Source organism: Thunnus thynnus, chromosome 6 (assembly GCF_963924715.1).
Source record: "Thunnus thynnus chromosome 6, fThuThy2.1, whole genome shotgun sequence".
Taxonomy (NCBI): domain Eukaryota; kingdom Metazoa; phylum Chordata; class Actinopteri; order Scombriformes; family Scombridae; genus Thunnus; species Thunnus thynnus.
In genome coordinates, this window is record NC_089522.1 from 17,995,747 (window position 1) to 18,023,239 (window position 27,493).

General features: G+C 38.9%; 2 protein-coding genes and 1 long non-coding RNA gene across 6 annotated transcripts in view; 1 reads left to right on the forward strand and 2 right to left on the reverse strand.

The window, feature by feature from the left end:
• Nucleotides 1-1,231: 1,231 nt before the first annotated feature.
• On the reverse strand, nucleotides 1,232-10,716 carry LOC137184527 (uncharacterized). Its single transcript, XM_067592291.1, has 6 exons — nucleotides 9,908-10,716; nucleotides 9,674-9,776; nucleotides 4,320-4,468; nucleotides 3,661-3,766; nucleotides 3,429-3,570; nucleotides 1,232-3,307 (listed from the first exon to the last, which is right to left on the reverse strand). The coding sequence occupies exons 1-6, from the start codon at nucleotides 10,039-10,041 to the stop codon at nucleotides 2,382-2,384; spliced, it is 1,560 nt and encodes a 519-aa protein (XP_067448392.1). The 5' UTR covers nucleotides 10,042-10,716; the 3' UTR covers nucleotides 1,232-2,381.
• Nucleotides 10,717-13,531: 2,815 nt separating this feature from the next.
• LOC137184528 (putative helicase mov-10-B.1) lies at nucleotides 13,532-22,534 on the reverse strand. 2 transcript variants are annotated; one of them, XM_067592293.1, is made up of 21 exons: nucleotides 22,326-22,534; nucleotides 21,362-21,455; nucleotides 20,990-21,137; nucleotides 19,635-19,857; nucleotides 19,256-19,342; nucleotides 18,676-18,838; nucleotides 18,422-18,576; nucleotides 17,598-17,765; nucleotides 17,331-17,437; nucleotides 17,044-17,243; nucleotides 16,547-16,650; nucleotides 16,286-16,383; nucleotides 16,099-16,197; nucleotides 15,845-15,950; nucleotides 15,569-15,686; nucleotides 15,289-15,480; nucleotides 14,960-15,028; nucleotides 14,182-14,307; nucleotides 13,965-14,053; nucleotides 13,787-13,866; nucleotides 13,532-13,655 (listed from the first exon to the last, which is right to left on the reverse strand). In XM_067592293.1, exons 1-21 carry the CDS (start codon nucleotides 22,520-22,522, stop codon nucleotides 13,618-13,620), a joined length of 2,661 nt encoding a protein of 886 aa, XP_067448394.1. In that variant the 5' UTR covers nucleotides 22,523-22,534; the 3' UTR covers nucleotides 13,532-13,617. The 2 variants fall into 2 exon arrangements, with proteins under 2 accessions (XP_067448394.1, XP_067448393.1); XM_067592292.1 differs by having other exon boundaries at nucleotides 17,331-17,440.
• A 945-nt stretch (nucleotides 22,535-23,479) lies between these two features.
• LOC137184531 (uncharacterized) overlaps nucleotides 23,480-27,493 on the forward strand; it is a 30,287-nt gene continuing 26,273 nt past the window's right edge. For all 3 annotated transcript variants that reach the window (XR_010928676.1, XR_010928677.1, XR_010928675.1), the window contains exon 1: nucleotides 23,480-23,653. This is a non-coding gene — a long non-coding RNA (uncharacterized lncRNA). The remainder of the gene's footprint in view (nucleotides 23,654-27,493) is intronic.

The following is a 27,493-nucleotide window of genomic DNA, read 5'->3' on the forward strand; positions in this document are numbered from 1 at the left end:
CAATGACACTGACTCAGACAGCCTTATTTCCTCAGGCAGGTCGCTCCAGAGTTTCAGGGCCCTGATGGCAAAGGCTCTGTCCCCTTTAGTTTTCAGCCTAGAATCTGGAAGAGACAGAAGACCTCTGCCCAAGGATCCAACTACACAAAGGTTCACAAGGGATTAAAAGGTATAATCTGGGGCCAGGTCAAGAACCTTAAAGGTAATCAATAAGATCTTAAAATCAATCCTAAAACAAACAGGGAGCCAATGTAAAGAGGCTAAAACAGGTGTGACCGTCAGGTTGGTTCTGATGAACTCCAAAATCTAACGCAAGTGTCTATTTGGCCACTGCTTGGGGCCGTGATCCAGTGCAGTACTGTTCCTATTGGTTTGGTGCTATTTAACCGTTCGTAAGTACAGCCATGCAGCTCGAGCATGGATGTATAATAAGAGCTGGATAGGGCTCCACTACTCAGCCTTGCAGCCAATTTTTCCCAGTGGTCACTTGCAGTATTGCAGTGGAAAATCCCCCTGCAGCCCAAAAAGCATTTTCTCCATAGACCACCGTTGTAAAAGAGATGTCTGTAAAAGGTAAAGTTAAAGGTAAAGTCTATGGGCTGAGCAGGAACTCGCAGGCAGGGCCAGTGGAGGAAACACTACTGTGCATTTTCGGTGGGCCACACAATGTGGAAGCAAACCTTGAAGCCACAAACTTTTTTTGGTGTATGTGCCAGCTGACCAATTTTTATAGGAATGAATGGGCGCCATTTTTAATCTGGTATCCAGCTCTTATAATACATCCATGAGCTCAAGTTATTAAGACTGCTACGCCACCTCCTGCCTTTCAGCTAGGTTGTCAGGTTTTGTCAAGGATTTACGCAAATGTAGTAGCGCACTGGGGGTGAGCGAGAATGACTACCATCTTCCAGTGTCTCTAATCACTGATAATAACAATAACTTGGTAAATTATTATCAGTGAAATCAGTATGTGTTGAGGAGGTCTCTCCTCCTAGAAGTCTGTTCTGACAGAGAGCCCCTGTACCGTGGGCAGGTACGCCCTTTGTTCTAGGCTTTACCCTGATACGGTGGCTCCTGTCCTAACCCTTCTTAACACTGGGTCCTCTCTTGAGATCCAAATTGGCACTATTAACATATTAGAGAATAGTTAGTATGCAAGGGGCCTTACCGAAATGTAGTTGAAGAAGCCTTGGATGAGAAAAGTTTAGAAATTCAAAAGATGAGAAGTGTCTGTCTTTCAGAAGATCAAGATGATCCACTTGGATTTATTCAGTACAAAAGCAAAGTACAAAATACAAAAAAACAGCAAGCAAAAATATAAAAAAAATCCACCAAAGAGCTCCACTGGAAACTCAAAACCTGTCTACCACCTTTTTTTCAAGGGATACAGGTCTTTAATACACGGGACAAAGGAGAGGTCTTACTATGATTGTCCTATTAGCTATCTGCACATGCATATATTGTTTAAAAGCATTTCATTGGTTATGTGGCACATGCATACATTTTCATATTCAAAGATATATGTAAGGATGATATCATAAGAAGCTAATGTTGAAAAAGGTTAAAAGGCCATCTTTACAATAGTGGCTGTTCACGCAAAGAGCATATGACCTAATATGAGAAAAAAAAAATCAAAAAGCCACCTTGACAATAGTGGCTGTTCACATGAAGATGATACAACATATTTAAAGCAAAAATCGCCTTCTTGTTCAGTTAATTGACACAGACATATATTATCCCCCGGAAAGCCCTGAACCCATCTTTAGCAGAGACTCTCATTGATGAAGGTTGAACATGGTTCAGGATAGCACCATGATGAATTATCAGTGTCAGAAAAATACATTAACATACAAAAGGTGTTTCACAGTAGTCCTTTAACTGCTTAGTCCAGAGAGCCTTAATATATTATAGTGTGGAGCTGTCTATGTAAGAAGAGAGTCAGAGAGTGGTCGGTCACTAGACAATAGATCCATACATTGGCTGCAATTAACAGAGGCAGATGCAGCCCCTCACAGACAGTATGCTAATATCCTGTTGTCTGAAGTGGGGTTTCCACAGGAATAACATCTTTTCCTGGGCAAAATGCACACACAGGCTCCTGCAACTGTCACCTTACATCGTGCCTCTTAATTCATGTTAAAAGTCTGGCAGCTGAGTTCTGTACAGTCTGTAGTCGTTTCAAAGTTTTTTTATTAAGACAAGCGAAAAGGCTGTTGCAATAATCAAGGCACAAGGAGACAAAAGCATGTACAACAGTTTCTGCATGACAAGGTCAAGTGCAGGGAAAACAGGGCAAAAAAATGTTTTGAAATGAGATGCCTGTTCTTGTGAATGTTGACTCCTGAGAGAGAACAGACAGTTCAGTAGGTGACAACAAATATTCACTCTCTACAAAGCTGCAAATATCTGGCGGAAAGCAGCAGGCTGCCTTCCTCAAACTCATCTGACACATAAGGGAGCATATGCTCAAAATAAAAGATTCTAAGTCTAGCTACAGTGTCGGCACAGAATTGCTTATCGTATGGTACTGTTAGCAAAACTTGCTGTGATGGAGTCCAGATGAGCAGCTGACAGGACCTTAGGCCTGTGCAGAACATGCCAAGCTGCACTTGCATGTAGAAGCGCCGCTGACCATTTTTCTGCAACTGATACTTCCCCTCCACCATCTTCACATCGTACCTCTGGCTTCTGATCAGGTCCTCCAGAGACTCATTACCAGTAAGGAAAGGACATTTGATCTCCAGCAGTTCCTCTGAGTTCAAAACTCCATCAGGGCTTGCTGACAGCCAGGGCTCCCCTGCACACACGACTGTGCCTCTGCGGGTAACAACATACCCGCGATTCTGTAGCCACTGAAAGGCCAATGCCTCGCTTTCTATACCATGGTGAGTTGCCGCATTCCCATGGAAACTGGGGTAGAGATGCTGTCTGATGTAGTTTTGAGGGTTGCCTCTGGTGGGGACCCTCTTTGCTGTGCTCGCAGTGAGCCTTAACTTACGAGCATCATACCACAGGTGAGAGGCTCTCTGCTCAACGGTTCTGTGGTCCAATGTTTCACGTTTGTTGGGAGCAATGTCCACAAAAGTGTCGTAAAACAACATACACCTCAGGCAAATGTTGATGCCATCGTGGTGAGCATGTGGTGGGGATCTTAAAAAAAAGGTGGTGGTCATACATTGAGCCTCAATAAAGCGCACGATGTGGAATGGAGTGGAGTGCAGGTCTGGTTGAAACTCAAAGGCCAGTATGGCTGGATAGAAACCAACCAAACTGCAGTGGAATCGAACCTGGATTTCATAGCCATCACCTGAGAACAGAACATAACAATGTTTTGTATATTCATAGTGCTTTATTATTATGTTTCAGTGGAGCAAGATATCACATCAGGCATTCAAATAATAGAAAACCGAATTTGATTTTTGCATCACCTGGGTTTAGAGTGAGAGGGTTTGTCTTGGTCACCTTGCACTCATCATTTAGAGTGAAGAATCTGAGCCAGCGCAGCGGGGTGTAGTAGGTGAAATACACAGGTTTTCTTCCTGTATTTTCCACAGTCAGATTTACCACGTACTGTTAAAAAAGTAATCAAAAACAGATCAATGCAGTGGAGCTTCACATTTGTACCACAACCATAAATACGTCCATAAATTACACCAATACCTCAGATGCACTTTCCACTCGCAGGTAAAGTGTCCCATCTTCAAACACATGGTCAGACGTGATCCTGATACCACGTTTGTCAGAGATGAGTTGATCCCTGTGAGTGCTGTGTTACAGACATTAAATCACAGATTCAAGTCTAATCCTTTCAATTATATTCTTGTTTTATAGGTGCAGAGAAATACAGCCAACAGAGTGAATGCAAGGCCAGTTACACAGGTTAATGAGAAGTAAGTGTTTGAAAAGAAGCTGTATAATTCACAACATTGAGGACTGCTGCTGTTAACCTGTTAGCCATGCTTCTGCAGTTTATGCTTACAATCCTACCAATGCTTCCCTCTGTCCCGTCTGCTTTTTGCCACATCACATGAGTAAATTAACCCTGTTGTTGTGTGCCTTGCTCCAAAGAGGAACTTTGTTTTTCAATGTGACTTTTTACATTACTTATTATCTATAAAGTAAAAACATATTCCAGTTGCCTAGAAAAACTATTAGTTTTTTTTTAAATTTGAGGGGCGGATTGCATTGCAATAGGAAATAACAGAACTTCATATTTGTCAAAAATGTTAAAAAAAACAACAAAACAGAACAAACTGCTCTTGCAGCACTCAAAACAAACACTCTGACAAAAAATGACACTCAAAATTTGATCCTCTTACGGGTCTGTCCTGAGCCTGTTCATCAATTGACTGGCCAGTTCCCTCCTGGCTCGAACCCCCGACACTGCTTCTTCTGGCTGGAGAATAGCCACTCCATTACAGTTCTGCTCTGGCTGATGGTCCCACTGGTCCAGATACAGAGATGTGATCTGTGCAGAAGATCACTTCAAGTCAGTCTTGTCTTGGGATGGAAAATACATCTATCAAGTTACTGATTGTCCTGTAGACATAATGGTAGCCTCACCTGTTTTTAAAGGTACCTAATCTGCACCCATCTATCTGTCTGATGTATGCATATACAGTAAATTTAACAGCTAGGTTTGTCTTAAGACATTAAAAAGGGTTTTTTCTCAGAGCGGAGGTTTTGTGTGTTAGAAAATGAAACCACCTACTCCTTACAAAAACAGTGACTCTGCAAGTCAGTGAGGCTTGATGAAAACTTTGCTTTCAAAATGAGACATTGCTGTTGTTGACTGAAAACATTCAATTTTTGAAAATGCTTAATTTTTTAGCAACGTCAGAAAACTTGAAAAAAAAAAAAACAGAACATTCTTCAATATAATGCTTCAAAGAGATAATAAAAAGGGAAGAAGGGTTTTTTGTGGTTCATACAGCATTTGTTCTTCCAAGTGACCAAAAAAAAAAAGACAAAGGCAAAACTAGGTGTCATTTTAGTGCCTATTGCAGTCTGGAGGTATGGTACGTTGTTAAAAAAGAAGTAATTTCTCTGAAGAACAAAGGAGGCCAAATTAACTAGGAAAGTGGTAGAGGGTGTTCCCACTGGTCTGGTGTTAAGAAAATGTTCCAGTGTGTCTAGGCCTTGCCCTTTTATTATCTCTTAGAAGTGTAATATTGATGTGTTGTTGTTGTTTCTAAACGGTAACTTTGCAGGTCTGAGATTCACTAACTAGCAAAAGAAATTAATTTTCATGATATACATGTACCAAGAAAAGATGATGTCCTCTCTTCCTCTCTTTACACCAAACCTACAGATCGGAATACACTTCCTAATGCTGAAAGCTTTCATCCCATTCCTCTTAAGAAAAGTCTACCTGTAAATTAAATCACTAGACTGAAAAGAACATGCGATGTTCCAGAACAGTATGATAAAAGTAAAGAAGAGATGTTATCCAAATTTAGAGACAGAAATTACCAACAAGATTGGCTTGTATGTGCAAAAAACATGGATTCAAAGAGCAGAGAGGCTTATTTGCAAGCTAAAAAATCCTCCAAATCTAAGCCACACTTTATTTCCTGCCCTACATTCACCCCTAAAACTCAGATCATCAAGGACATAATTTTAAAACATTGGCATATTTTTCAAAACCCATCCTTGCAAGAAACGTTTAAAGATCTACCCATAGTAACATTTTGAGAGGAAGAAATTTAAGGGACAGGGTTGTTTGAACATGTCAGCAAGTCCCAAACAGTAAGCTCACAACTAAACCTCTTCAAGGCAACTTTAAGTGTGGAGCCTGCATAAATTGCAAATATACTATTAGCTGGTTCTGATGGAGTCCAAAATCTAACACAAGTGTCAATATGGGCGCTACTCAGAAGCATAGGCCATAGTCCAGTGAAGTACCGTTCCTATTGGTTTGGTGCGATTTAATTGTCACAAGTACTGCTGTGCAGCTCGAGTTACTAAGACTTAAAGAGGTCTCTTCTCCTAGAAGTCTGTTAGCATCTGACAGAGAGCCCCTGCACTGTGGGCAGATATGCCCCTCGTTCTAGGCTTTACCCCGATACGGTGGCTCCTGTCCTAACTCTTCTTAATGCTGGTTCCTCTCTTGAGAGAAAATTAGCACTATTAACACATTAGAGAATAGTTAGTATGCAAGGGAACTTACCGAAATGTAGTTGAAGAAGGCTGGAATGAGTTAAGTTTAGAAGTTCAAAAGATGAGAAGTTTCTGTTTTTCAGGGGATCAAAATGATCTGCTTTAACTTATTCAGCACAAAAGCAAAGGTCAAAGTGCAAAAGACACCAAGCAAAAATAACAGAAAATCCACCAAAGAGCTCCGCTGGAAACTCAAAACCTGTCTCCTAACTCCTCTCCCCAAAGGATGCACATCATTTAATACTCAGGTTAAAGGGGAGGTCTTACTATGATTGTCCTATCAGCTATCTGCACATATCATGCATATATATAAAAGCATTTCATTGGCTATGTGGCACATGCATACATTATAATATTCAAAGATATACATAAGGATGATTTCATAAGAAGTTAATGTGGAAAAAAGACTTTCGTTCAGTTCTGTTAAGCCCAGAGATCATTAAACATGTTAAAGTGTGGAGCTGTCCCTCATTAAGAAGGTCAGAGATCGTTCACCAGATAATAGATCCAAGCATTGGCTGTAGTCAACAGAGACAGAAACGGCCCCTCACAGACAGTGTGTTAAATCCTGATTTTATGGTCTGAAGTGGGGTTTCCACAAGAATAACACATCCTTGTTCTCAGCCCTGCTCTGACACTCTGCTCTTTTGACCTCTCTGGGCAGAAAGCACACAGTCTCCTGCCACTCTCACCTTAAAATACCAAAAACCTTAAGTCTTTTAATCACCCTATCAAAGGAAAGACCATTAACATTAAGGACTTTATTACCTGTAAAATAACAAATGTTATCTATATGATACAGTGTCCATGTGGTAAGATATCTATAGGTGAGACATCCTGTTCCCTTAAAGAGCGTATCACGGTACATAGGAGCTCCATCAAGAGGAATGATGTAACCAGTCCTGTTGCAAGACATTTCAATGAGAAGCATGTTTCATCTCACGTATTTTTATCGGCATAGAAGTGATAAAGTCCAGCCAAAGAGGTAGTAATGTCAATTTTCTCAGGGAAAAAGAGAGAAGCATTTTTGATTTTATATTTCAAAAGTTTATTTCCAGGGGGCATGAATGATGGGAAGGATTTCTCAATTTAAGGCAAAGTCAGCGATTCTAATGTAATACGCTTTTTGTCAAATCCAGCGAATATCTCCTCATGGTCCACTAGCTGTCCCTTCTGTGTGTTCGCCGAAAAAAAATTCGGTGTCCATACACAGCCCTGGCTCTGTAAATGGGCATGTAAACACAACGGCTCGGAGCGAGCCACACATCATTACTTCAGCCAATCAGCAGTAGGGGGTTTTCATGCTCATACACAGGACAGGAGGAAGTAATGGGAGCAGCTGTCTGAGTGAGGACATGACTGTCTCCTGCCTCCAGCACCCATTGAATGGTGAGGGAGAGAGAGGCTGTGGCTAATTCACATAGGAAATGTTTTCTCATGGAACAGATACGCTTCTGTTTTTATTAAATGTATCAATCCACACTGAATCTGAGACAGTCTCAGAGAGACCCCCTAATTTTTTAACGCTTTTTAGTGAAGCGTAATCTGAGCAGGCGGCTGTTTAGATCACACAAATATCCCGCTGTATATGTGCTTTGAACTTATTAATTGTATCAATATATCAATAAATATAAACACTGTCTATTTCTGCCCGTGGAGCCGACATGCAAACTATTTTGGTGCAATAAATTTCTACTATCAGTCAGCCTGGTGAGGGCAGTTTGAGTGAGATGTGGGGAGGCCGCAGAGAGTGTAGATGGACTGTTGTGCTCAGAAGATGCAATTTTTTTTTCCCGCTTGTGATAAAGTGTAAATGGAAGTGACTCTACAGCTGACGCATCGCTCTGGATTCTACCATATTTCTCTTTTGGTCGTTGCCTTGGCAATGCGCGTCCATGAACTTGGAGGACGAAGCTTCTAAAGGAGCATGAAGGGAGGGGTGTATTTGTTTGGGTGTTTAGTTCTGATAGATAAATCCATGTATTAGATAAGTAGGTATGATCATATGTATTTGGCGGCAGGGCCTTGAGGGTAACAATATAATAGTCATATGGACATCATGTTTATCATGTGGAAGGGAGAGCTCTGTAAAGCTTTGTCTAGGTCTGTTAGAAAGAATCTATAAACAACCAAAGGGCCTCCCAAGGCCGTCAATATATACCAGTGACCTTCATTTGTTTCTTCAGAATTCTCCACGGAGACTCTGCATACTCTCTGTGTCTGTTGCTTGTCTTTGAATTAAAGAAATGCTTGACTTCAACCAACCTCAGTCTATTTGATAATTTTATCTATCAAGTTCAAATATCAACTCTACCTTTAATGAGTTTTTCATAATGGTTCTTAAATATCTCTCATTTATTTAATTTTGTAGTGGTTTTTATGATGTGCCTTGTTGCTCTTCCTACTTTCTATATATAGCACATTATTAAGTTTTTTTTTAATTAAAGTTTTTTTTTTAAGTATACCACATCAAATAGGCACATATTGAGGTTAAGGCCTCTTCTAAACATCTTACCACAAAGTACCACCCCTGAGTTGCACTTCTCCTTTTTATGAACCAAATATGGTATAATCCATGTCCCTTATTGGACACTCCCCTTGCCTCTCTGACAGTCTGAGATAATGATTGGCCACATGACCATATACCAAACCCATATTTGTATGTGCCGCATTGGCTGAAGTCTGTGTGGATGTAAATGATTGGTTGTGTTTTAAATTTGTTTTTTTACCTTTTTGAATTTTTTTCTGCTTCATACCTACTTCAAAATATGATGTAAAAGACAATGCTGACTTTGACTTTCGATTCAGGGATAAGGGGAAAAATTGAGGGGAATATCAATAATGATATTTAGTGGCAGATTCTCTGTTTTTTTTACCATTTACATTTATGAAAAAGTGTTAGACTTCGTAGCAAAAGCCTTAAAGCTGTTTAAACCCGTTTTCAGATTTGTGAAACCTTTATTTTGCTTATGAAAACTAAAAAAAGGGCAATTAACCTGATATTTCTCCATCTGGACCACATTAGACCAGGTTTAGATCAAAAACCACTATACTTAGACTTGTCAAATCTGGACTAGATGAACAAAGAGACAGTTTCAGATTTGTGAAATCTTTTTTCTATTTGTGAAAACTGAATAAAGGGCAATTTCACCATCCAGACCAACAGGTCTAGATCAAAAACCACTATAATATTTAAACTTGTCAATTAAGATTTGACAAGTCTAAATATAGTGTTTTTTTTTTATCTAGACCTGATCTAATGTGATGTGGATGGAGATATATCAGTGAAATCACCCTCTTTTGTATTTTCATAAGCAAATAAAGATTTCACAAATCTGACAGTGACTGACTGACTTTTTCATAAGTGTAAGTGGTAAAAAACAAACAAACAAAGAAACAAAAACCACAACGGAGAATCAGCCGTTAAATAGCCTATTATTAATGTTTCCCTAAATTTTCCCCTTAATCCAGAATAGGAAGCTGACATCAGCGTAGTGTTTAAAAGTGCACTTACCGAAGAGTTGAAGTAAAATTTGTCTCCACTTCTTGTTACTTTCTTATTGTCTCTCAGGGCATAAAGGACTGAACTAAAGTCTGGATCTCTGGTGCATTCATTCCTAACACACACACACACACACACACACACACACACACACACACACACACACACACACAGAAACATGTAATTTCGGACATATGTATAAAACTATCATACATACAGATGTCGGCATCTACATGATCAACTCACCTGGCCCTGAACTCGTTGTCGTAAATGTCTTTGAGATCTTCTCTGTCAGTGATGGATAATCGATCAGTTTCCTTCAAAAACTCAAAGAAGTCGCGTCCAACATAGCGGCGCAAATATAACTTAATCTTAACCATGGTCAAAAATCCGTTATTCAAACACGACAAGGATGTGTAGTTTATCGAAGCCCGCGGGTTGTGGAGAGTCTAGCACATCATCCCCCCTCGCGCCTGAATTTAAGGGGGTGTGTATAAGCTCGTGCTAAAGCTGCACTTGGATGTATCTGCGGTCATGACTACATCATCTCGCAGGAAATCCTCTTCCTATTCTTCTTTTGTTTTACTGGCGGACTATAAACCAACGTTAAAGGTGCTTGCCGCCTTTTACTGTATCTGAGAGTGTGACATCACAAAAAACAAACAAAACGGGCCAAAAAAGCTGTTTTCCTTATCTACCAGCTGCCCCCCAGTCTACTTCTCTATCTACACTGAACTTCCTACAACCTATCAGCACATGTTCAACAGTTACAAGTCTCACATTTATCTATTTATCTGACACTGTCTTTTTCATGGTATATAAAGTAACATTGAGACCTGTATGTCCTAATCTTAACCTAAAATAATAACGTCTTTCCTACATTAACCTCCATTACTTTCAGAGGAAACCCCCGAAACGGCTCGATTTATATTCCCGGGCAATCCACGAGAGCGGTGGATCTCTCTCTCTCTCTCTCTCTCTCTCTCTCTCTCTCTCTCTCTCTCTCTCTCACACACACACACACACACACACACACACACACACACACACACACACACAGCCAGCTAGTGCGGAGAAACGAAACCTAACCCGAGAGCTATAAAAACATTTTATTTAGATGAGTCAGTCAGTGACTAGATCAGCAAATTAATTAAAGACGAATTGTCTGTATAATGCATATAATCTGTTACAACTGCAGCTGAGCAAAACATCACAATAGTGAGTAAGCAACGCTTTTGTACTGGTGATAACAATGACAATAATGGACTAATTATAAATACAATATTGTGAAAATTATTTTAAGGTCTACAACATTATGTTTAAATAATAAATGAAAGGTCAAAATTTTTAGACCATAAAGGAAAGTTGTAATTCTTATAAATTAATAGCATTTTCTGTTGTCTGTTGACCTGGACACATTCATATACAACATGTGTGTTTTTTTTTCTTATTTTTAGAACTTATGTTTTATTTTATTTTTACTTCAACTGTGGTGGAAATTCATAACGTAATACATATATATTCTTCTACTCTATTGCCTTATTCATGTCTTTTAATTCTTACGTAGCCTTAGTATGAATTGAATATTATGTAACCACTTGCTACATAATATTGAGAGTATAATCTGATCCTTCCCAGGTCATGAACACCCAGTTAGTTCAGAGCAGGACAAAGATCAATAACCTGTTAAACATAAGTAAATAGTGGCTGCTAATGTAGGCTGCAGCCACATTTGGATAGTGGCCAATACCAAGGCAGGGAGACACCGTGACAACAACTAAAGACCAATAAAGCTGATGGGAATGGTCAGGTGATGTATTCTCATCTATTGTATACATGACACTGTACTGTCAGTCACTTTCCAGTTGCTCTGTGCAGAATAACTCAGGTCTTTGCCACTTTGTTAATTCAATAAAAACCTCATATTCCTCTGAAGTTTATTTCAAAGTTTATTTCCATTACACAGCATTCCTACATACAGTACAGTTATGACCCCCCCAACACATACACACACACACACACACACACACACACAAAAAAATGCTTTGGCATTATGTTGTTATCCACATCTGATCTGTCTGAATGAGCCCCTCAATCATATAACATGGGCCTGCAGACCAATCTACAACTGCATGGCCATACAATAGATTTTTTGCAGGGCAGGACAGGATATTTGAGGTGCTGAGAGTGCTGCCTGTTGAAAAATGCTATTTTGATTTTTTTGTGGTGTATCACTTGGCTGCATACTCTGCCATAGTGTTAGGCCTTAACTGGGACAAGTGAGATTCCTTACATGAACATAAAAAAAACCCTATTTTGAATAGTTATAGGGGCCCACCTCTTGCAAAAATTAGGGGATGCCTTATTTATTGCAGATATCATATTGTTAAGCCTATTATCGTCATTTTTCACAAAAGAGAAGCTTGTGTGGACTACAAATGTCCATTACCATTAGATGAATGAGTATAGAAAAATGACTGTCATTGCAGCTGAAAAGTCAGCCTGTCTAGTTATTCTTTACACATTGAACTCACAACACATTAAACGCAAATAAATTTTTCACATGTGGCCCTAATCCTCTTCCGTAGGTTTCTCACATTGGTTTGGGAAATTGTATTTTTAATAATGCCTGTTTGATCTGGTTTTATCAGTGAAGGTAAAAACACCTCTAACCTCTTTGATAAAAGCTTGGAGAGAATTTGACTATCAACATTTGGTAGGATAATTGGACAGTGGGAGCTTCAGACATAAGGAGCCTTACCTTATCAGTGATATGTGTGCTGACTATAGTGATGGGGGGAGTGTACTTTTTTCGAGTGAGTGGAAATACATATTGGTGAGTGGAGTTTTCAGAGGATCTTGTAGAACTCAGGGCCATAATTATCCAACCCCTGGGCTTTCCCACTCTTTAGGGAGTTTATGCCATCTACCACCTCATCACTGGCATCATCAGCGAAACCCCTGACTGTTGTTTTAAGACAGACATGGAAAGTTGTGAACCTATCCTTTAAATGACTGAATGTGCAGCAGAAGATGGTCTCAGACACATTAAGTTGTAAAAAAAGGCCAATGACATAAACTGGCAAATTCTTAAATAACTGAGTTGTAACTATGTTTCTCATCATGCAGAAGATTCATAATTACAGAGTCATCATCACACTTCAGATCATTGCTTACTGTCGTGCCACAAATACAATTGCGGAAATTACCCAGCCCTCCGGAAGTAAAATGTCGACTCAAAATGAAACTTGAAACTTGATATATTTCTATATTCATGGCTTGTTCCACCACACTGACTATAAAGTGAGTCATTGTTTTTACATCCTTTTCAGTGGTCAGCAGCTGTCACTGATAGTCATTATGGAAATATGCTGTTCTCTTTGAGATTGTCTTGGTTTAGGTAAACTTGATAATCAGGCTGAATTGCCATTTTGTTTTCACTATTCATTTGAATTCATGGGTAAGCAATTCAGAGAAACAGTCAGTAGGTCAAAAATAAAGAAAGAAAGAAAATAAAACCGAGAGTGGCCCAACTATAGCCCAGTTTTACATAACTTACTGCTGTGATCAGGTTTGGGGTGTGCCATCAAAACAAGTGAGTGAGTATGTTGAAAAAAAAACTGTATTCAACTGTATTCTATGATGGTAAATGTGTGTCTGTTAAATATGAGGCTTTTCCTTACAGAGTCTGGTTAACGGGAAACCTATTCAGCTAATATCCATCAGCTACTACATCCATATTTAAAAAAAGCCAAAAAAAACCATATTGTGGAACACATATATTTTGGATGCATAATATACAAATACAGGCAGTACTGTCTTACATCTGTGTCCTGAATGAAAATGACATATGTTACCTCACACTTCAGGTTCAGTTTCTCATCTGGTTTTTTATTCTTACTCTTTTTGATGCCAAATACCGGAACTAAAGATGAGAGTGCCCCACATGTTGGTTACTACAACGGTGATTGCCGTGTTGCTGAATCACTCTTCGCTGTGGAGAGCAGTTCAGAGGACGAGGGAGGAAGAGGAAAGAACCCAGAGACCTGTTAGTCTTCAAGGTAATTTCTGACAAAGGAAAGACATACAGTACAGTGTGAGTGTATGTATGAATGTGCTTATTACCAGAGGCTTGGTGACTCTCTTCCTCTGCAGAGACTGTAATGCCACGGTAACCCCCTTCTTTGGCGCAGTAATGGATAAACCTAAAAAGAGAGTTCAGCATAGGAGGCTGTCCAACCCATTCTTCTCCACTGAAAGACTGTTAACACTGAAGACACTGAATTAGGACTGGTGGCCTTACTTGTTCCAAAGTTGGTCAGCTTTCAAGACTCTGGGGTCTCCCACCACAATCAGCAGAGCTCGGGCTCGGGTGATTGCCACGTTGAACCTCTGAGAAGATAATTTCAGTTTGTGCTCTACTGATGCTACCATAGTAGTTTAATAGAAATCATTAATATGCATCTGCTTAACTGTAAGAAATATATGTTTGTCTTGAGTTATTGTGTAATGTTTAATACCTTCTCATTATTAACAAAGCCCAGAGTGAATCGCTGCTTGTGCGCTGTCAGTTTAGGATTGCTGCGGACTGTAGACACCAGAATAACGTTGAACTCTTTACCCTGAAACTTTTCCACGGAACCAACCTATGAAAAACACGAATGCAAGGTTTGTTTAGTGTAAATCCAAAATCTCTCTTACACGTGTTTCACAACAAACATACAATTACTTTGTATCTCCATACTGTGGTGGAAGTAGACCGAATAAAGGAGACCAAGAAAGAGAAATTGGTCTTTTGTATATTTATTTATCTTTTGAGCAAAAGGACTGAAACCTACAAGGTGACAGTCAGCATCTGCCGAGGAAATGATCCAGAGTACCTTGTCATCAGAGTTTTTATACACATAGGAACAAAGACTCAATAGTTACACTCAACAAGAAAAACACATTGATGATTGATTAAGGCATTTCTCAATTGAAGGCTCACCCTTTGTCTCAAATTTGTGTGGGGGACAGTTAATGTTCAAGCTATGCTATATTTCAACCTTGCATCATTTTGCATGTAAAAGTGGTACAAGTCAGGCATTGTATGAGGGAAAGTCAGTTCATGTGCAGTATTAGAAGTTCGAGCAAAGTTCAGCAGAAGGGAGCCAGTCCTGCTTTCCACAAACCAGTAACACAGGAAATCATACTTAGATTCAAAGGTCATGTATTAAATGATAATTGTATATTCAAGGGTTATACATTAAATGACAGGTTATGTATTATATGATACTTTAATTTTTCCTCTACACATACCAATATGTTTTCTAAGTTTTCCTTCCTGAGATCTTTGTCCATCTGAAGGGCGATCTGGATTTTCTCCACCTGTTAGCACACAAAAATTGGACGATGTGAACAAGATTGCCCTTATCGAAACCCTAATTTCCCGTTACCCGTGGTCACCATGGTAGGCACAGAAAGTACCACCAAAGGTTCAGTATTTGAACAAGATGTCGTTGCTACAAGGATAATTGCAAAGATTATTATTTTTTGTATGGCACTTGGCCTGTGGGAGGAAATGACAGCAAGGCTGACTAACAGATCCATTAACATATCCATAGATTATTGTAAGACAGTACACTCACTTGTTTTCTGTATGGTGCAATGATGCCAATTTCTCCTGGTCCAATTTGTGTGACACCCTTTTTGTGAAGATAGTCAATAAGGGCTTTTAAGTATTCCTTCAATACCTCCATCTCTGCTGTGTTGTAAACAGAGGGACAGTTGGCGGCACGTTCGTCAGTACCTGCCACGCCATGGAAGATCAAAGGGAAACCCTGAGACATAGAAAAAGAAATTAGACTAGGGGTGGACAGAGAGGGAGAGCATTGCATGTATGTGTGTGTGTGTGTGTGTCTATATTACTTTCTTGGGCAAGCGTTTCCATTTGCAGTATTGACTGCAATTCTCTTTAGGAGCATAAGGCTGAAGTTGTCCTTTATAAAAGAGCTCATTTGGAATTTTCAGAATTGCAGGATGTGACCTGAGACAGAGTGAAGAAGAAAAGAAGACCACTGAAAAAATGTGAACCAGGGACACGTTTAGAAAAAGCTTGGGCAAGTGGAGGGAGATCAATAAGTGGTTTAAAAGTAACGTTGAGGGAAAATATAGAAATAAAGTAAAGCATCACCACTACCACACCTGTAGTTCCTCAATAATTTTGTGACAAAACAGCTGTTGAACCCGTGTGTCTCATGTGACTTATACAGGTCGATGTCCCCCATCAGACGCTCCAACAGGGACACATCTACACAGAGTAAATAGCTTCAAACTTCCACAGGTCCAAGCAATAATAAACAGCATTCAGCAGTTAAGAGCAAATTAGTGATCATTTGAAAACTTCACACACCATATAGTGTTTAGCTGTATATTTTTAAGTTATCCACAGTGCTCACCCATGCCATGTTTCTCTGCCAACTTGGACGTGACGATGGGGCCTGACTGTTTAGGGTCTCCAGCCAGCACTACCTGGCATTTGTTTGGTTTTACTAAACCTTTGGAGCAAACACAGAAACAGTAAAAGGGAAAGCTTATATAGAATATCATATACGGTATGTTAAACAAGCTGAACTTGTTTGTCACCTGCTAACGGGATGATACACTCTGTTTCTGCAGCCTGGCCTGCCTCATCCACAAAGATATAAGTGTAATGACCTGGAGGAACCCCACCTGTCACTAGCCTGGAGAGAGAGAGAGAGAGAGAGAGAGAGAGAGAGAGAGAGAGAGAGAGAATGCAGTCATTAATAATAATATTAATTACTTCCGCACTACTTGTTACTGGGCAAAACTAAATTGTGATGTGTTACCACCAAACACAATAGCATAGTGCATTAACTACTGTACCGTGCCGCAGTCAGCAGTGTGGTGACCATGATATTATACTTCATCAGCTCCTCTTTAGGGGGCATCATAAGTGTTTTTGTCTTCTTGTTCAGGTTGCAGTTATGCTACAAAAATGAAAAAGCACATATGTACATATATAAACACACTTTAATATGCAGCTGCCAGAATTAAGTTTGATAGCATAGATGATATTTAATGGAGGTGAATCTGTAGAATTCTTCATAAATCTGGTATGTGCTGGGTGAATTTGCATTTATATGTTCTGGTACAAATGTGCAACTGCAATGATGTCATTCAAGAGTTCATTCAGTTGTAAAAACAATTGTTTAAACAATCCAGCAGAATTGAATGCCTTTGTGGAGCTACATAAATTAAGCGTCTTAGAAACTATGGCATATGTGACTTCTTGTCATATATTCATGTTGTCTTAATGCTGCTTCTTTAGGTTTGTTTATTTTTGAGGGAAATTACTCAAAAAATGAAAAAAGTATGCAGACCTTTATAATCTGGGGAATATTTCTCACGGAGCAATTTAGGGCGTACAAGCGATACAACTTGCGCTTGCCTATATTTCCACTCAGTATCTTTTCACAGAGGTGATCAGTTGCACTGTTGGAGGGAGCGCAGGCCAGGATATTGCAGGACATCTGAGTTTTCATTATCTGCTTGATGGCTTCCACCAAAGTCACTGTTTTGCCTGATGACCAATATATGTAAAAAATATATTATTCTAGATGTTAAGACAAATCATTAAACATCATTCACAAACATGAATGTACGCTACCTGTGCCAGGTGGACCAAATACCAGGTAAGGGGCAGGTTTTGCAGAAGCGGCTACAATGTGTTGAATGGCTATGCACTGCTCCGGGTTGTTCTCCGACTCCAACGGCCTGCTGACAGAGAAACAGAGGTGCAGAGGAGTAACATCAGAGCTGAGTCATCCTTAAGAGAGAGTCAGTGTTGACATGCACAGAGTGAACCAAATATTAGAGATATGATTAAAAGCACACGACTGTATCACATGGATTCTTGACCTTGAATTATTCTGACCTGTGTACACATGAATGGTGCGAAGAAAAGTTTCCAGTAGGGAACAGCACCTCCTTCAATTTGTGCCTATGCACCAGCGCTGCTGCTCTATGCTGGATACGCAGAGGCAGACGGTTGACAATGAAGTTCACCTTGAACCTCATGCCCTCCTTGAAATGCCTCAAGAACCTGCATTCAAATTCAGTTAGTCATGTGTGGTGATAAGGACAGCATAACTTAACAAATACAATGGGTGAGCATTGTATAAAAAAAGAGTGATGTTCAAATAACACTGAAACCAAGAGGCCTTTCTAGATTGACAAGATCAGAAAAAAACTACTACTCCCCCTCCACCCCCTTTCCTATAATGCCTTTGAAAAGATTAAATGATCATTACTGTATCAGGCGTATTCCTACATTTCTTGGAGTCACTTTCCACTTCTGAGAAAAATGTGAACATATTTAATTCCAGCCTTAAACTTGTAGCAGGTAAGTAGCTTCAAACTTGTAGTGCAGTGGTGAAACAAGTTTTTTTCCCATTTAATAAAAGTTCAGAGCCATATCTCACATTCAAAACATCTGTCTACTGTAAGTGTCAGTATTATTGTATATTTTCAGACAACTGACTGTGGAGAAACTGGTATTTCTGCCTCTTTTATGTTGGATTTCTTGCTGTTTAATTATTTAATGCTTATAGATCATATATTTAATTGAAATGGACAAATATACCACCAAACAACAAAATAAGGTCAGTGTCAGGGTCTTAGGGGATTCTTTCCTGTAGGAATTTCATCATTTAATCCCATTTGATCCCTCCTTGTTTTCACACAATGGGCTGTTCTTACTTTTCGCACAACTGCAGGTAGACCTGCTCTGCATCCTCATGTTGGATCCAGCCTTTGTAAACTGCATTTTCAAAACCTCCTGACTTGTCTAAAGGAGTCACCAGCACTTGGTTTCCAGGCAACAAGGATGAAGAGCTTCCAGTGACACCTGCAATCTGATGATACAAAAGGTTTGTGTGTAATTTATACAGTCATTGAGGTGAAAGTTCCAGCCAAAGCAATGACAGTACAGCATTTGTCTTTTGGTCTCTCACCCGTAGAATAAGAAGATTCTTGGTGTTTTTGTCTCTGAACATGGTCACATCATCCTGGTTGTACTTCTCAACCTCTGTCTTCAGCTGGAGCTCCTCGAGATGCAACAGCAGGTGGAATCTCCTGAAGTAGTTTTTCCAGTTCAGAAGTGTCTCCTGAAGGTCCCTGAAGAGATCCCAGTGACATGAAAAGGTGGATCAGGTTCGTGATCAGATTAGGGCATCATGTTTCCTGCCCTGATAGCGTATAGCTGATAGTGTATTTTTCAAATCACAGCATTAGTGTGCCATGTTAGTTAAGACAGCATGTCCACTTAGCTTAAGATACAGTATTTTCTCCCAGTGTTTATGCAATGTTATGTTATGCAAACAGCTCCTTGCATAAGGTGGAGTAAGACTATTGCAAACATGAGTCATTATGCAATCACATACCATTGTATGTAATATATTGTCCTGACACGTGATTGGTTGACATGATTCAAAGTTGATTCGAGTCAAAACCTGATTGACTCATAAGTAATTAAATCTGGTGCAGAGTAAACTCACATTCTCATTCAAAGTGTGTGCACATGAAAATACATACGTGTCTGCTTTTATCAAGTCTTTTGTGCTTTGGGGCATCGGATAGTCGTTCAAAGGCACTACAGACTTCAGCCACATCGATACAACACTGGAGTGGATAAACAAAGACAAAAGATGACTCATAAAACCAGTGACTGATACATATGGCAATCTGCAGAATTTAAATTGAGATGGGTGACAGAGTCCTCTATGTGAATGGAGACTATCAGAGGTATAAAGATACAGTAATTTAAGCCTTCGGTAATTCAGCCTTTTGTGGTAATGTATGTCTGAAAAAGCCATGAGAGGATCATTGGATTATCTCATGAGCAATGCTGTACAGCATAATCTGCACATTAACAGATATGACATGAATATTACAAGATATTAACTTGTTATACCCTTTAGTAGACGTCGACTTCTCAGTTTGCAGCTCGCACAGTGAGTTTGTGGCTGTGGATGGGAGCTCTTTATTAGAAGACGTATGATGTGTGACTTCCAAGAGGCGCATAATCTCAAATTTATCTGACGACTGCTTGCGCGTTTCAAACTTAAAGACCAGCAACTGTTCATAGAAGCCTGCGTGGACAGCGTGGAAGTGGACCTTGATTTTATAGGTCTCTCCTAAGAACAACATGAGAGTGGAGATGGTAAAGAGATTAGGCACATATGGATGGATTAATATGGAATAAAACTCAGCCTTTATGTCATTTATTAAAAAATAATACATTTATTTAACACCACATGAACTCACAATAACAGAATATTTTCTCTCTCACATGTTGGATTAAAGCCACCTATTGTGTTGTAACAGTATCTGTGCAGAGTCTAACCCTGACACATGAACAACTTTATTCAAATGTATTGAACATGACAAATATTTTAATTATACAAAATGGCAAAAAGTACTTTATTATGACGAGTCAGTGAACCCTACTGTTTCTATTATGGCTACAGCTCAAAGTTTTTGTCTCTCTTTCTATAATAGTTATTGCTTTTTTTACATTATTGTTTTATTATGTACCTTCAGCCTTTATTTTAGTCTTACAAAAATCCTCAAGTCAAAGTAAACAGTACACAGTCACTACCTATGCTGTTTATGTTCTTTTTCCTTGTGAATCAACAATTAAAAGTGGTGTGTATTGTACTCTTAAAAGGAATAGTTCAACATTTTGGTAAATATGCTTATTCACTTCCAGGCAGAGAGTTAGATTTGAAGATCAATACTGCTCTCATATCTGTCTGCTAACTATAAAGCTACAGCCAGCAGCCGGTTATGCAGCTTGGCTTACTATAATGAATGTAAACAAGGGGAAGCAGCTAGCTTGGCTCTGTTCAACAGTTACAAAATCTGTCTACCAGCAACAAAAGATCACTATATGCTGTTTGAGACCAGTTACTTCCTGAAGTCTCTGCTGGTTTCCTGGCAACTGCTCAGATTAATTTATACAGCATATTTATATTTTTCATATTTAAGAGTGGTATAATTCTTCTAATCTAACTCTCTGTAAACTGTAAAGTTTAGTTGTCTCAACAAGGAAGGACATGAGCTTGTAGCAATTTCCGGTAAACATGACAGAATGCCATGCTCGTCTCCAACATTGATGCGTGTGTTGACCATATGTTTAGAAAAATACATCCAACACATGTACTTTAATTTGCTCATTTGTCACTGGTGTCGATATCCAACAAGAACTGACAACGGTACAGACCCTCTTGCAGGTGTGGTTTATGATTGTGTGTGTCTTCTTCATACCTGGTCTAAGAGTGTGTCGCTTGATAGTCTTGACTCTTTTTCCATGAGAATCTCTGACAGTGAAAATGTTCCTTACGAAGTCAGAAGCCCGAAAACTCAAATAAACAGTTTTGACACCAGAGTTCTTCACAGTCAATGGCACAACTATCTGTTGGACAGGAAACATGTCATATTATTATCTCATACAAGCTCACACAATAAATGGGGATATTGATGTAAGCTCTTGTCTTTGCATTGATGAGACCTAAATGTTGAGCGACAAAATTTTTATTAATGTAAACTATCTGCTTCTACTCAGACTTAATGCACATGTTTAAGATAAAGGTGTTACTAAATTTATACTGATTTGCTAGTACAGATAGCACATCTTACCGTGTTTTCATATAGAGTGAGGCAGATCATTTCCTCTGTTGAAGCAGGCTCTGAAGTTACGGTGACATTGTATTTATTGGGGATTAGCTGAGCCCTGTGTTGTTGGACAACATGGAATACATCAAGGCTTGTTTGAATTAAATCATACATAAAGTGGACTGCCACACACATACAGTAATTCTGCACACAGTCACAGAGATTTAATTACACTGAGTGAAGGGTGTTGGGCCATTACCCTTCCTGCCTTCGGTGCTAAACCAAAGTCAGCTAAAGAAATGTATGCTGCAGAGGTAGAATCAGTGTAAACGCCAGCAAGTAATGAAGACAAGTGGATGCACAATGAAGTTTGAGAGAGCAACCATTATGAAAGGAAACACTGTGACACTAGTCTTAACCACTGCAGAGGAACTTTGGTCTGGCTGGTAAGGTTTGAGGGCTTGGCAGTACAGTCATAGTTGATAAAAACCAAGGCTGAGAGAAATTACTTACTTGCAGTTTCCACAGGATACTGTTCATCTGCATAAAGATGTTACTGAGAATTTCCTACATCATGTGGGAAATTACTAATCTTGCTTTATAAAAATAATAACTTAGAAGGGGAAGTTATAAAGAAGAAATGGGACAAAGGAGCAGGGTACTTACCATTGATTTGTATTTGTTGTGCTTACTGGGTTGAAGTTTACATCATATTACTCATCTTTTGAACAGAAATGTTTCATGTGATTTTTGGGACATGGGACTTTTCCTTCATCAGGGTTTAACATTTCACTCTAACCAATCTGTGATGTTCTGCCTATGAGGACTTCAAATTAATAAAGATTGTGTGACTGCATAATAAATGAGTGTAATAAGCCATAGAATGTTTTGAAAGTCATGAAACCTGAATAATACGGTACCTTGTAATGTGAGTGATTCTAACTTTTAATCTGTCTGAGTTTTAGGTTATAACTGAAGGCTTTCTTACCTGTACTTCTGGAACAACTTAGCCTTTTTCAGACGTGTTTGAATCTTTTTGCGGGCCTGCTGAGCCATCTGTGCTTCAACATCAGATGCATTTTGTGGCTCATTCAGGTGACCCGATGTACCTGGTTCCGTATTTTGGACAGACTTTGCTGCAGGCAACATCTGCAGCTGCTGCCGCTGCTTCTGGTGTTGGCTCATTTGCTCTTGATGGAACTGGTGAAGAACCAGACAGGATCATGAATCCATTGTCTTTCCATTTCACTCTCTGAATTTGCTGGAAAGTTTTTCATATCCCATAGACAGAGATTGAAGTAAAAGTACATTATCTACAGTACTGTGGAAGTACAATGGTTGTAGTCTATAATTATAGGAAAATCCCCCAGTTCTATTTGCTCATCATTCATGTGATTCCTAACACTGTGGCTTTTGATAGACTTGTTTGATGTGACATCAACCCTCCATCAAAGCTAAATCTCACCTGAATCCCAAAAATGTTATGGCCTGAGCTTACAAATTAAGTACTACAAGCAAATCCACTCCAGCATAGATATATCTGACCCTGTTGTCAGTACACTTGGTCCCTGGACAGTTAGATAACATGATTTATAGTATAAATAGTATAATAGTATTGAGTAAGTAAAGCATTAACCTTAGCTGTACTTAAATTAATCTAATTTTATTTTATAACATTAATTTAATTTAAAATCTAATGACAGGAGAGTTATGCAGTTTTTGCACATTGTGATATCAGTTATATAACTATAAATATAGGGCTAAAAATATCTTTAATAATATTATGAATATCCTAATTTCAGTTAGATAATTGTTGCTACATGTATCCGCTAGGTGGCAGTGAAAGAAAAAAAAAGACCCAGAGGGAAATTTATGGAGCACAAAAAATGACGTAAGCATAAATAAATAAATAATAGATACATTTTGGAAATGAAAAAGGATATAATTGAATTAATGTCTTGGATTTATTTGCTACCTTTCCACAAATAATCTTTTATTAAGGCTATTTCTGTATTTCTACATGTATTTATTTATTTATGTATTTCTACATTTATTTATTTATGCACTTATTTATTTATTTATTTATTTATTTATTTATTTATTTATTTATGCTAATGTCATTTTTCGTGCGCCATAGTCTTGGACACACGATGCTGCTGCTGAGTGTCAACAGAAACCACAGGCAGCTAGGTTAGCTTAAATGGAGCTGCAATTGAACCTGGAAGCAGAAATGAGGCAGCAAAGAGTGAAACTAATGTAAGTAATGTAGCTGTACACCTTAAGCGCAAAAACAACATAAGATAACAGAGTGTCTTGGTAAGTATAAGTTACCTGCTTGGTGTAGCCTGTGATTTCATTTCAACAGTATAAATGTAGCATTTAATTAATATTTGCAGTTAAATAAGTAGCATGCTAACTTTGCTAACTAACAGTAACATTGATCTTAAACAGTACACAATTTAGAAAATATAGTAGCTAACTTACTTTTTACAGACGGACAGCAGGCAACAGTAACCTGTTTGAAACTAGCTCGACAAAGTGAATTTAAGTAAAGTTTTGATTTAAAGATAAACAGATGCTCAGTTTAAGTGTATCCTAGCAACCACAACTTTACCTGTCTGCATGGAGACATGTAAAGAATAGTAAACGTGAAGTGGTGGAAAGAAACTAAGTACATTTACTCAAGTACTGTACTTTAGCACAATTTTGAGGTACTTGTACTTTACTTGAGTATTTCCATTTGATGCTACTTTATACTTCCACTCTGCTACATTTCAGAGGGAAATATTGTACTTTCTACTCCACTCTGTTTATTTGACAGCTTTAGTTACTTTTTAGATGAAGATTTGACACAATGATTAATATAACAAGCTTTTAAATACAACACAGTGTTAAAGATGAAACCAGTGGTTTTCAACCTTTTTGGCTTTTGACGTCTTACAAAAAGCAGTGTGTAGTCGTGGTCACATTTCTATGAGTTGGCAACAGCTCCACCAAATAGTGGTTTTCCCTCAAAACTTTTCACATGGTCTCATTTCAATAAATGTTCAAATGATCCAATATTTCACCATAAATGAAAGATTAGAGGGAAAGTCCCAAAACTGAAAACAGATTTGTGTATCAGAACTTTGTTTTTTCTTCTTTCCTCTCCCATTAACATCTCATGAGATGTATCAGGTGACCCTTTGGAGTTGCCCAACCCCTAGGTTGGAAACCACTGGACTAAACCAGCTAACTGTACATGAAGTATATCAAACTAGCTCCACCGCCAGCAGCTACAACAGTAACATGTTGCTTACATGCTGATGCTTCAGTTTTAATAATCTAATGACGTCATATATAATAATATATCAGTCAGAGGGACGAAATTAGTACTTTTACTTTAATACTTCAATACTACATCAAGCTGCTAAAACTTATGTACTTTTACTTAAGTAGGATTTTGCAGGACTTTTACTTGTAATGGAGTATTTTTTTACTCCATTCTGAATACTTCTTCCACCACTGTGTGAAGTGATGAGCATAAGCTACTGCACAGTAAATCATTGATCCATCAATGTCAAATTTATTGCTCTCTCATTGCCACTGCTGAAAATAATATTTTCTGAGCAGCAGGTCTTTTGCTACCATGAAGAAAATTGTCAGCTAAGCATAAATCGTTCTATTAAATCATACAAGAAATGCATAAAATCTGTCTATTTTCTTTGAGCTAGTAATTTTAGATAAAGGCCTCCTCACTTTTTTGGCTTTCCCAACAAAGTGGGTAGAGGAAATTGGGCACAGCAGGTGCCACAGAAATGAGGAGAGGGAATAGAAGGGGTTTTTTTTTTTTTTACATTTCTTCTCCCTTGAGAGAAGGTGTGAAACTAGACTAAATCTCATTTGAATTCTGCTCATGTTGGCACCAAACAGAAAGAACTACGAGTCACTATTAATAACTCAGAAACTGCTGGCTTGTAGGTTTCGATGCTCATGTTTCAGTTTGGCCACTAGGGGTCAATACAGACCAATATTCTCTCAGTCTGTTTAAGAAGACACTGTTTGCTGACCTGACTGCCCAGCAGTCATATTTCTGATTAACTTGCTCTACAATCTTTTGCATGCTGGACATTTTGGTAGCCTGTATCTCTTTTGTTATTTATTGGTGAGGTACTTTGTTTGCAACCCTGAGAGGTGCAATATGAACTAAATTAAATTTGATTTGATTCAATTTGGTCTCTTTAGACTAAAGTAGCATGAGCACAGTAGCACCCATAAGCACTGTGTCTGCAATGCTTAGAGACCTTAGAATGACTATAATATAATTTTTATGGTGCCACTCTAATATTTCTGTAAGTACTTAAGTCCCCCTACACTCAAAAATATGTTTTGTTTATTGTTACTTAAGTTGGGCTTCGTCGTTCAGCATGATGTACGTGCAGAGTTTGACACTAAAAGGCCGTTTTCATGTGTATGTGCTGAAGGAGGAAAGTTTCTCTGTTCTCACCTTGAATCTCAGTTTAACGCATGCATGTATGAGCATGATCTATGACTCGTCTGGAAGCCAATTCTGGCTTTACATGAGTTTGATGTGGACATTTGAAGCCTCGAGTGCACGTTCACTGAAAATGGACTTTTCAATCAAGTAGGAGACATCTTTGTGTCCGGCAGTTAATTTTTTAAATGAACAATATTTGCATATTCGTAAATTTTGTATTTTTCAATGAAGAAGAAGGAGGAGATGAATGATGAAGTGGGCCCTAATTGAATTATGGGGGGAGAAAACATATCACACACAAATTATAATTCCAAGTAATTAATTCTGAGTATTTTTAGATGTCTTAGAAGATGTCTGGGGGGGATCTTTGCATTTTTTGTGGTGTGATATATTATTATTTATCAAGTTTTGCCTTTTTTATAAAGAGATTCACCATTTGCTAATATGTACTTGTTGCACAGAGCTTTATCATGGACATGACAGAAAGAAGAAACAGAATTCATGTAACAAATCGGGTTCGATGTGTTCAATGTTGTGACAACAAATAGTAAACAGAGGGGGGATCTAATAAGAGAAGGATTGTTCTTAGTATGTTACTGTGATTAGTATTACTTTACATAAGTTTAGCTCATATTTCAAGATTTCTTTATTATATTTATAGTCATTGCGCAAAGTACAGTACATTTGTGATTAGGTGCATAAAAAATGTAATGCAAAAAGAGCAACAATCAAACACTAAATAAGGTAAAATAGTTCTTCAGGATTCTTAAGTTCCAAGCTATAGAGGGTTTGGTAACTTTTTAAGGTAATTGTGAGTTTCAGGGTTTAGAGGGGTTAATATGTGTGTGTATATCTGAGGGCAAGAGGTGTCTACTGATGACTCAGAAGAAAGTTTGTAAGTGGCCAAATGAGGATTAGAAGGATAAGGGGTCGGGTTTGTTTGACACAAAATCTTTAGAACAACCAGAGGTGTTTGTTTATCCTGATCAATGTTAGTGCTGTGCATGTGTCTGTTTGTGTTTGTGTTTCTGTCAGCCGCCTATCTGTCTGCTTATCCGTGTTTGTGTTTGCAGCTGAATTTTGTCAGACCGAATCATGACTCAGCCAGCCAGATTCTTCTTACTGTAAGATCTGTCATCTCTCTCAGCCCTGCTGCTCCGACGGTGACTCAGTGATAGTCCTGCTGTCCCGGCGGCCATGACCCTAAATGAGCCAGAATCACATCCACACAGAAAGAGCCTGTATGTTTCTGTATATGTATGTGTGAGAGAGAGAGAGTGAGGGTGCCCCTGATAGCAGCATGCATGTGTAACTGTTTATCGAACGACATGTCGCTGCTGCATCGTGTGTGAGTGTATGTGTGTGTCAATGACCCAGGGAGACAGCAGGGCCAAGAAATGACTTAAACGGCCGCAGCTGCCTTTCCATGGCAACAGGGTGTTTTAATGGAGGGACATTATGGGCTAGAGAGCAGGGTAATGACCGCTCTGGCCCGTCGGAATGCCTTGATCTTATCACCATGGCGAGAGGGGATGCTCCCACTTTCTGATGGTCTAATAGCCCCTGCTCTAATAGACAGGCAGCCTGGGCCATTGAGGTCACCCGGAAACACAGGACCACCCCTCCCACCCCCCCAACACACACACCCCCACACACCCAAACCCCCACAACCACTGCTC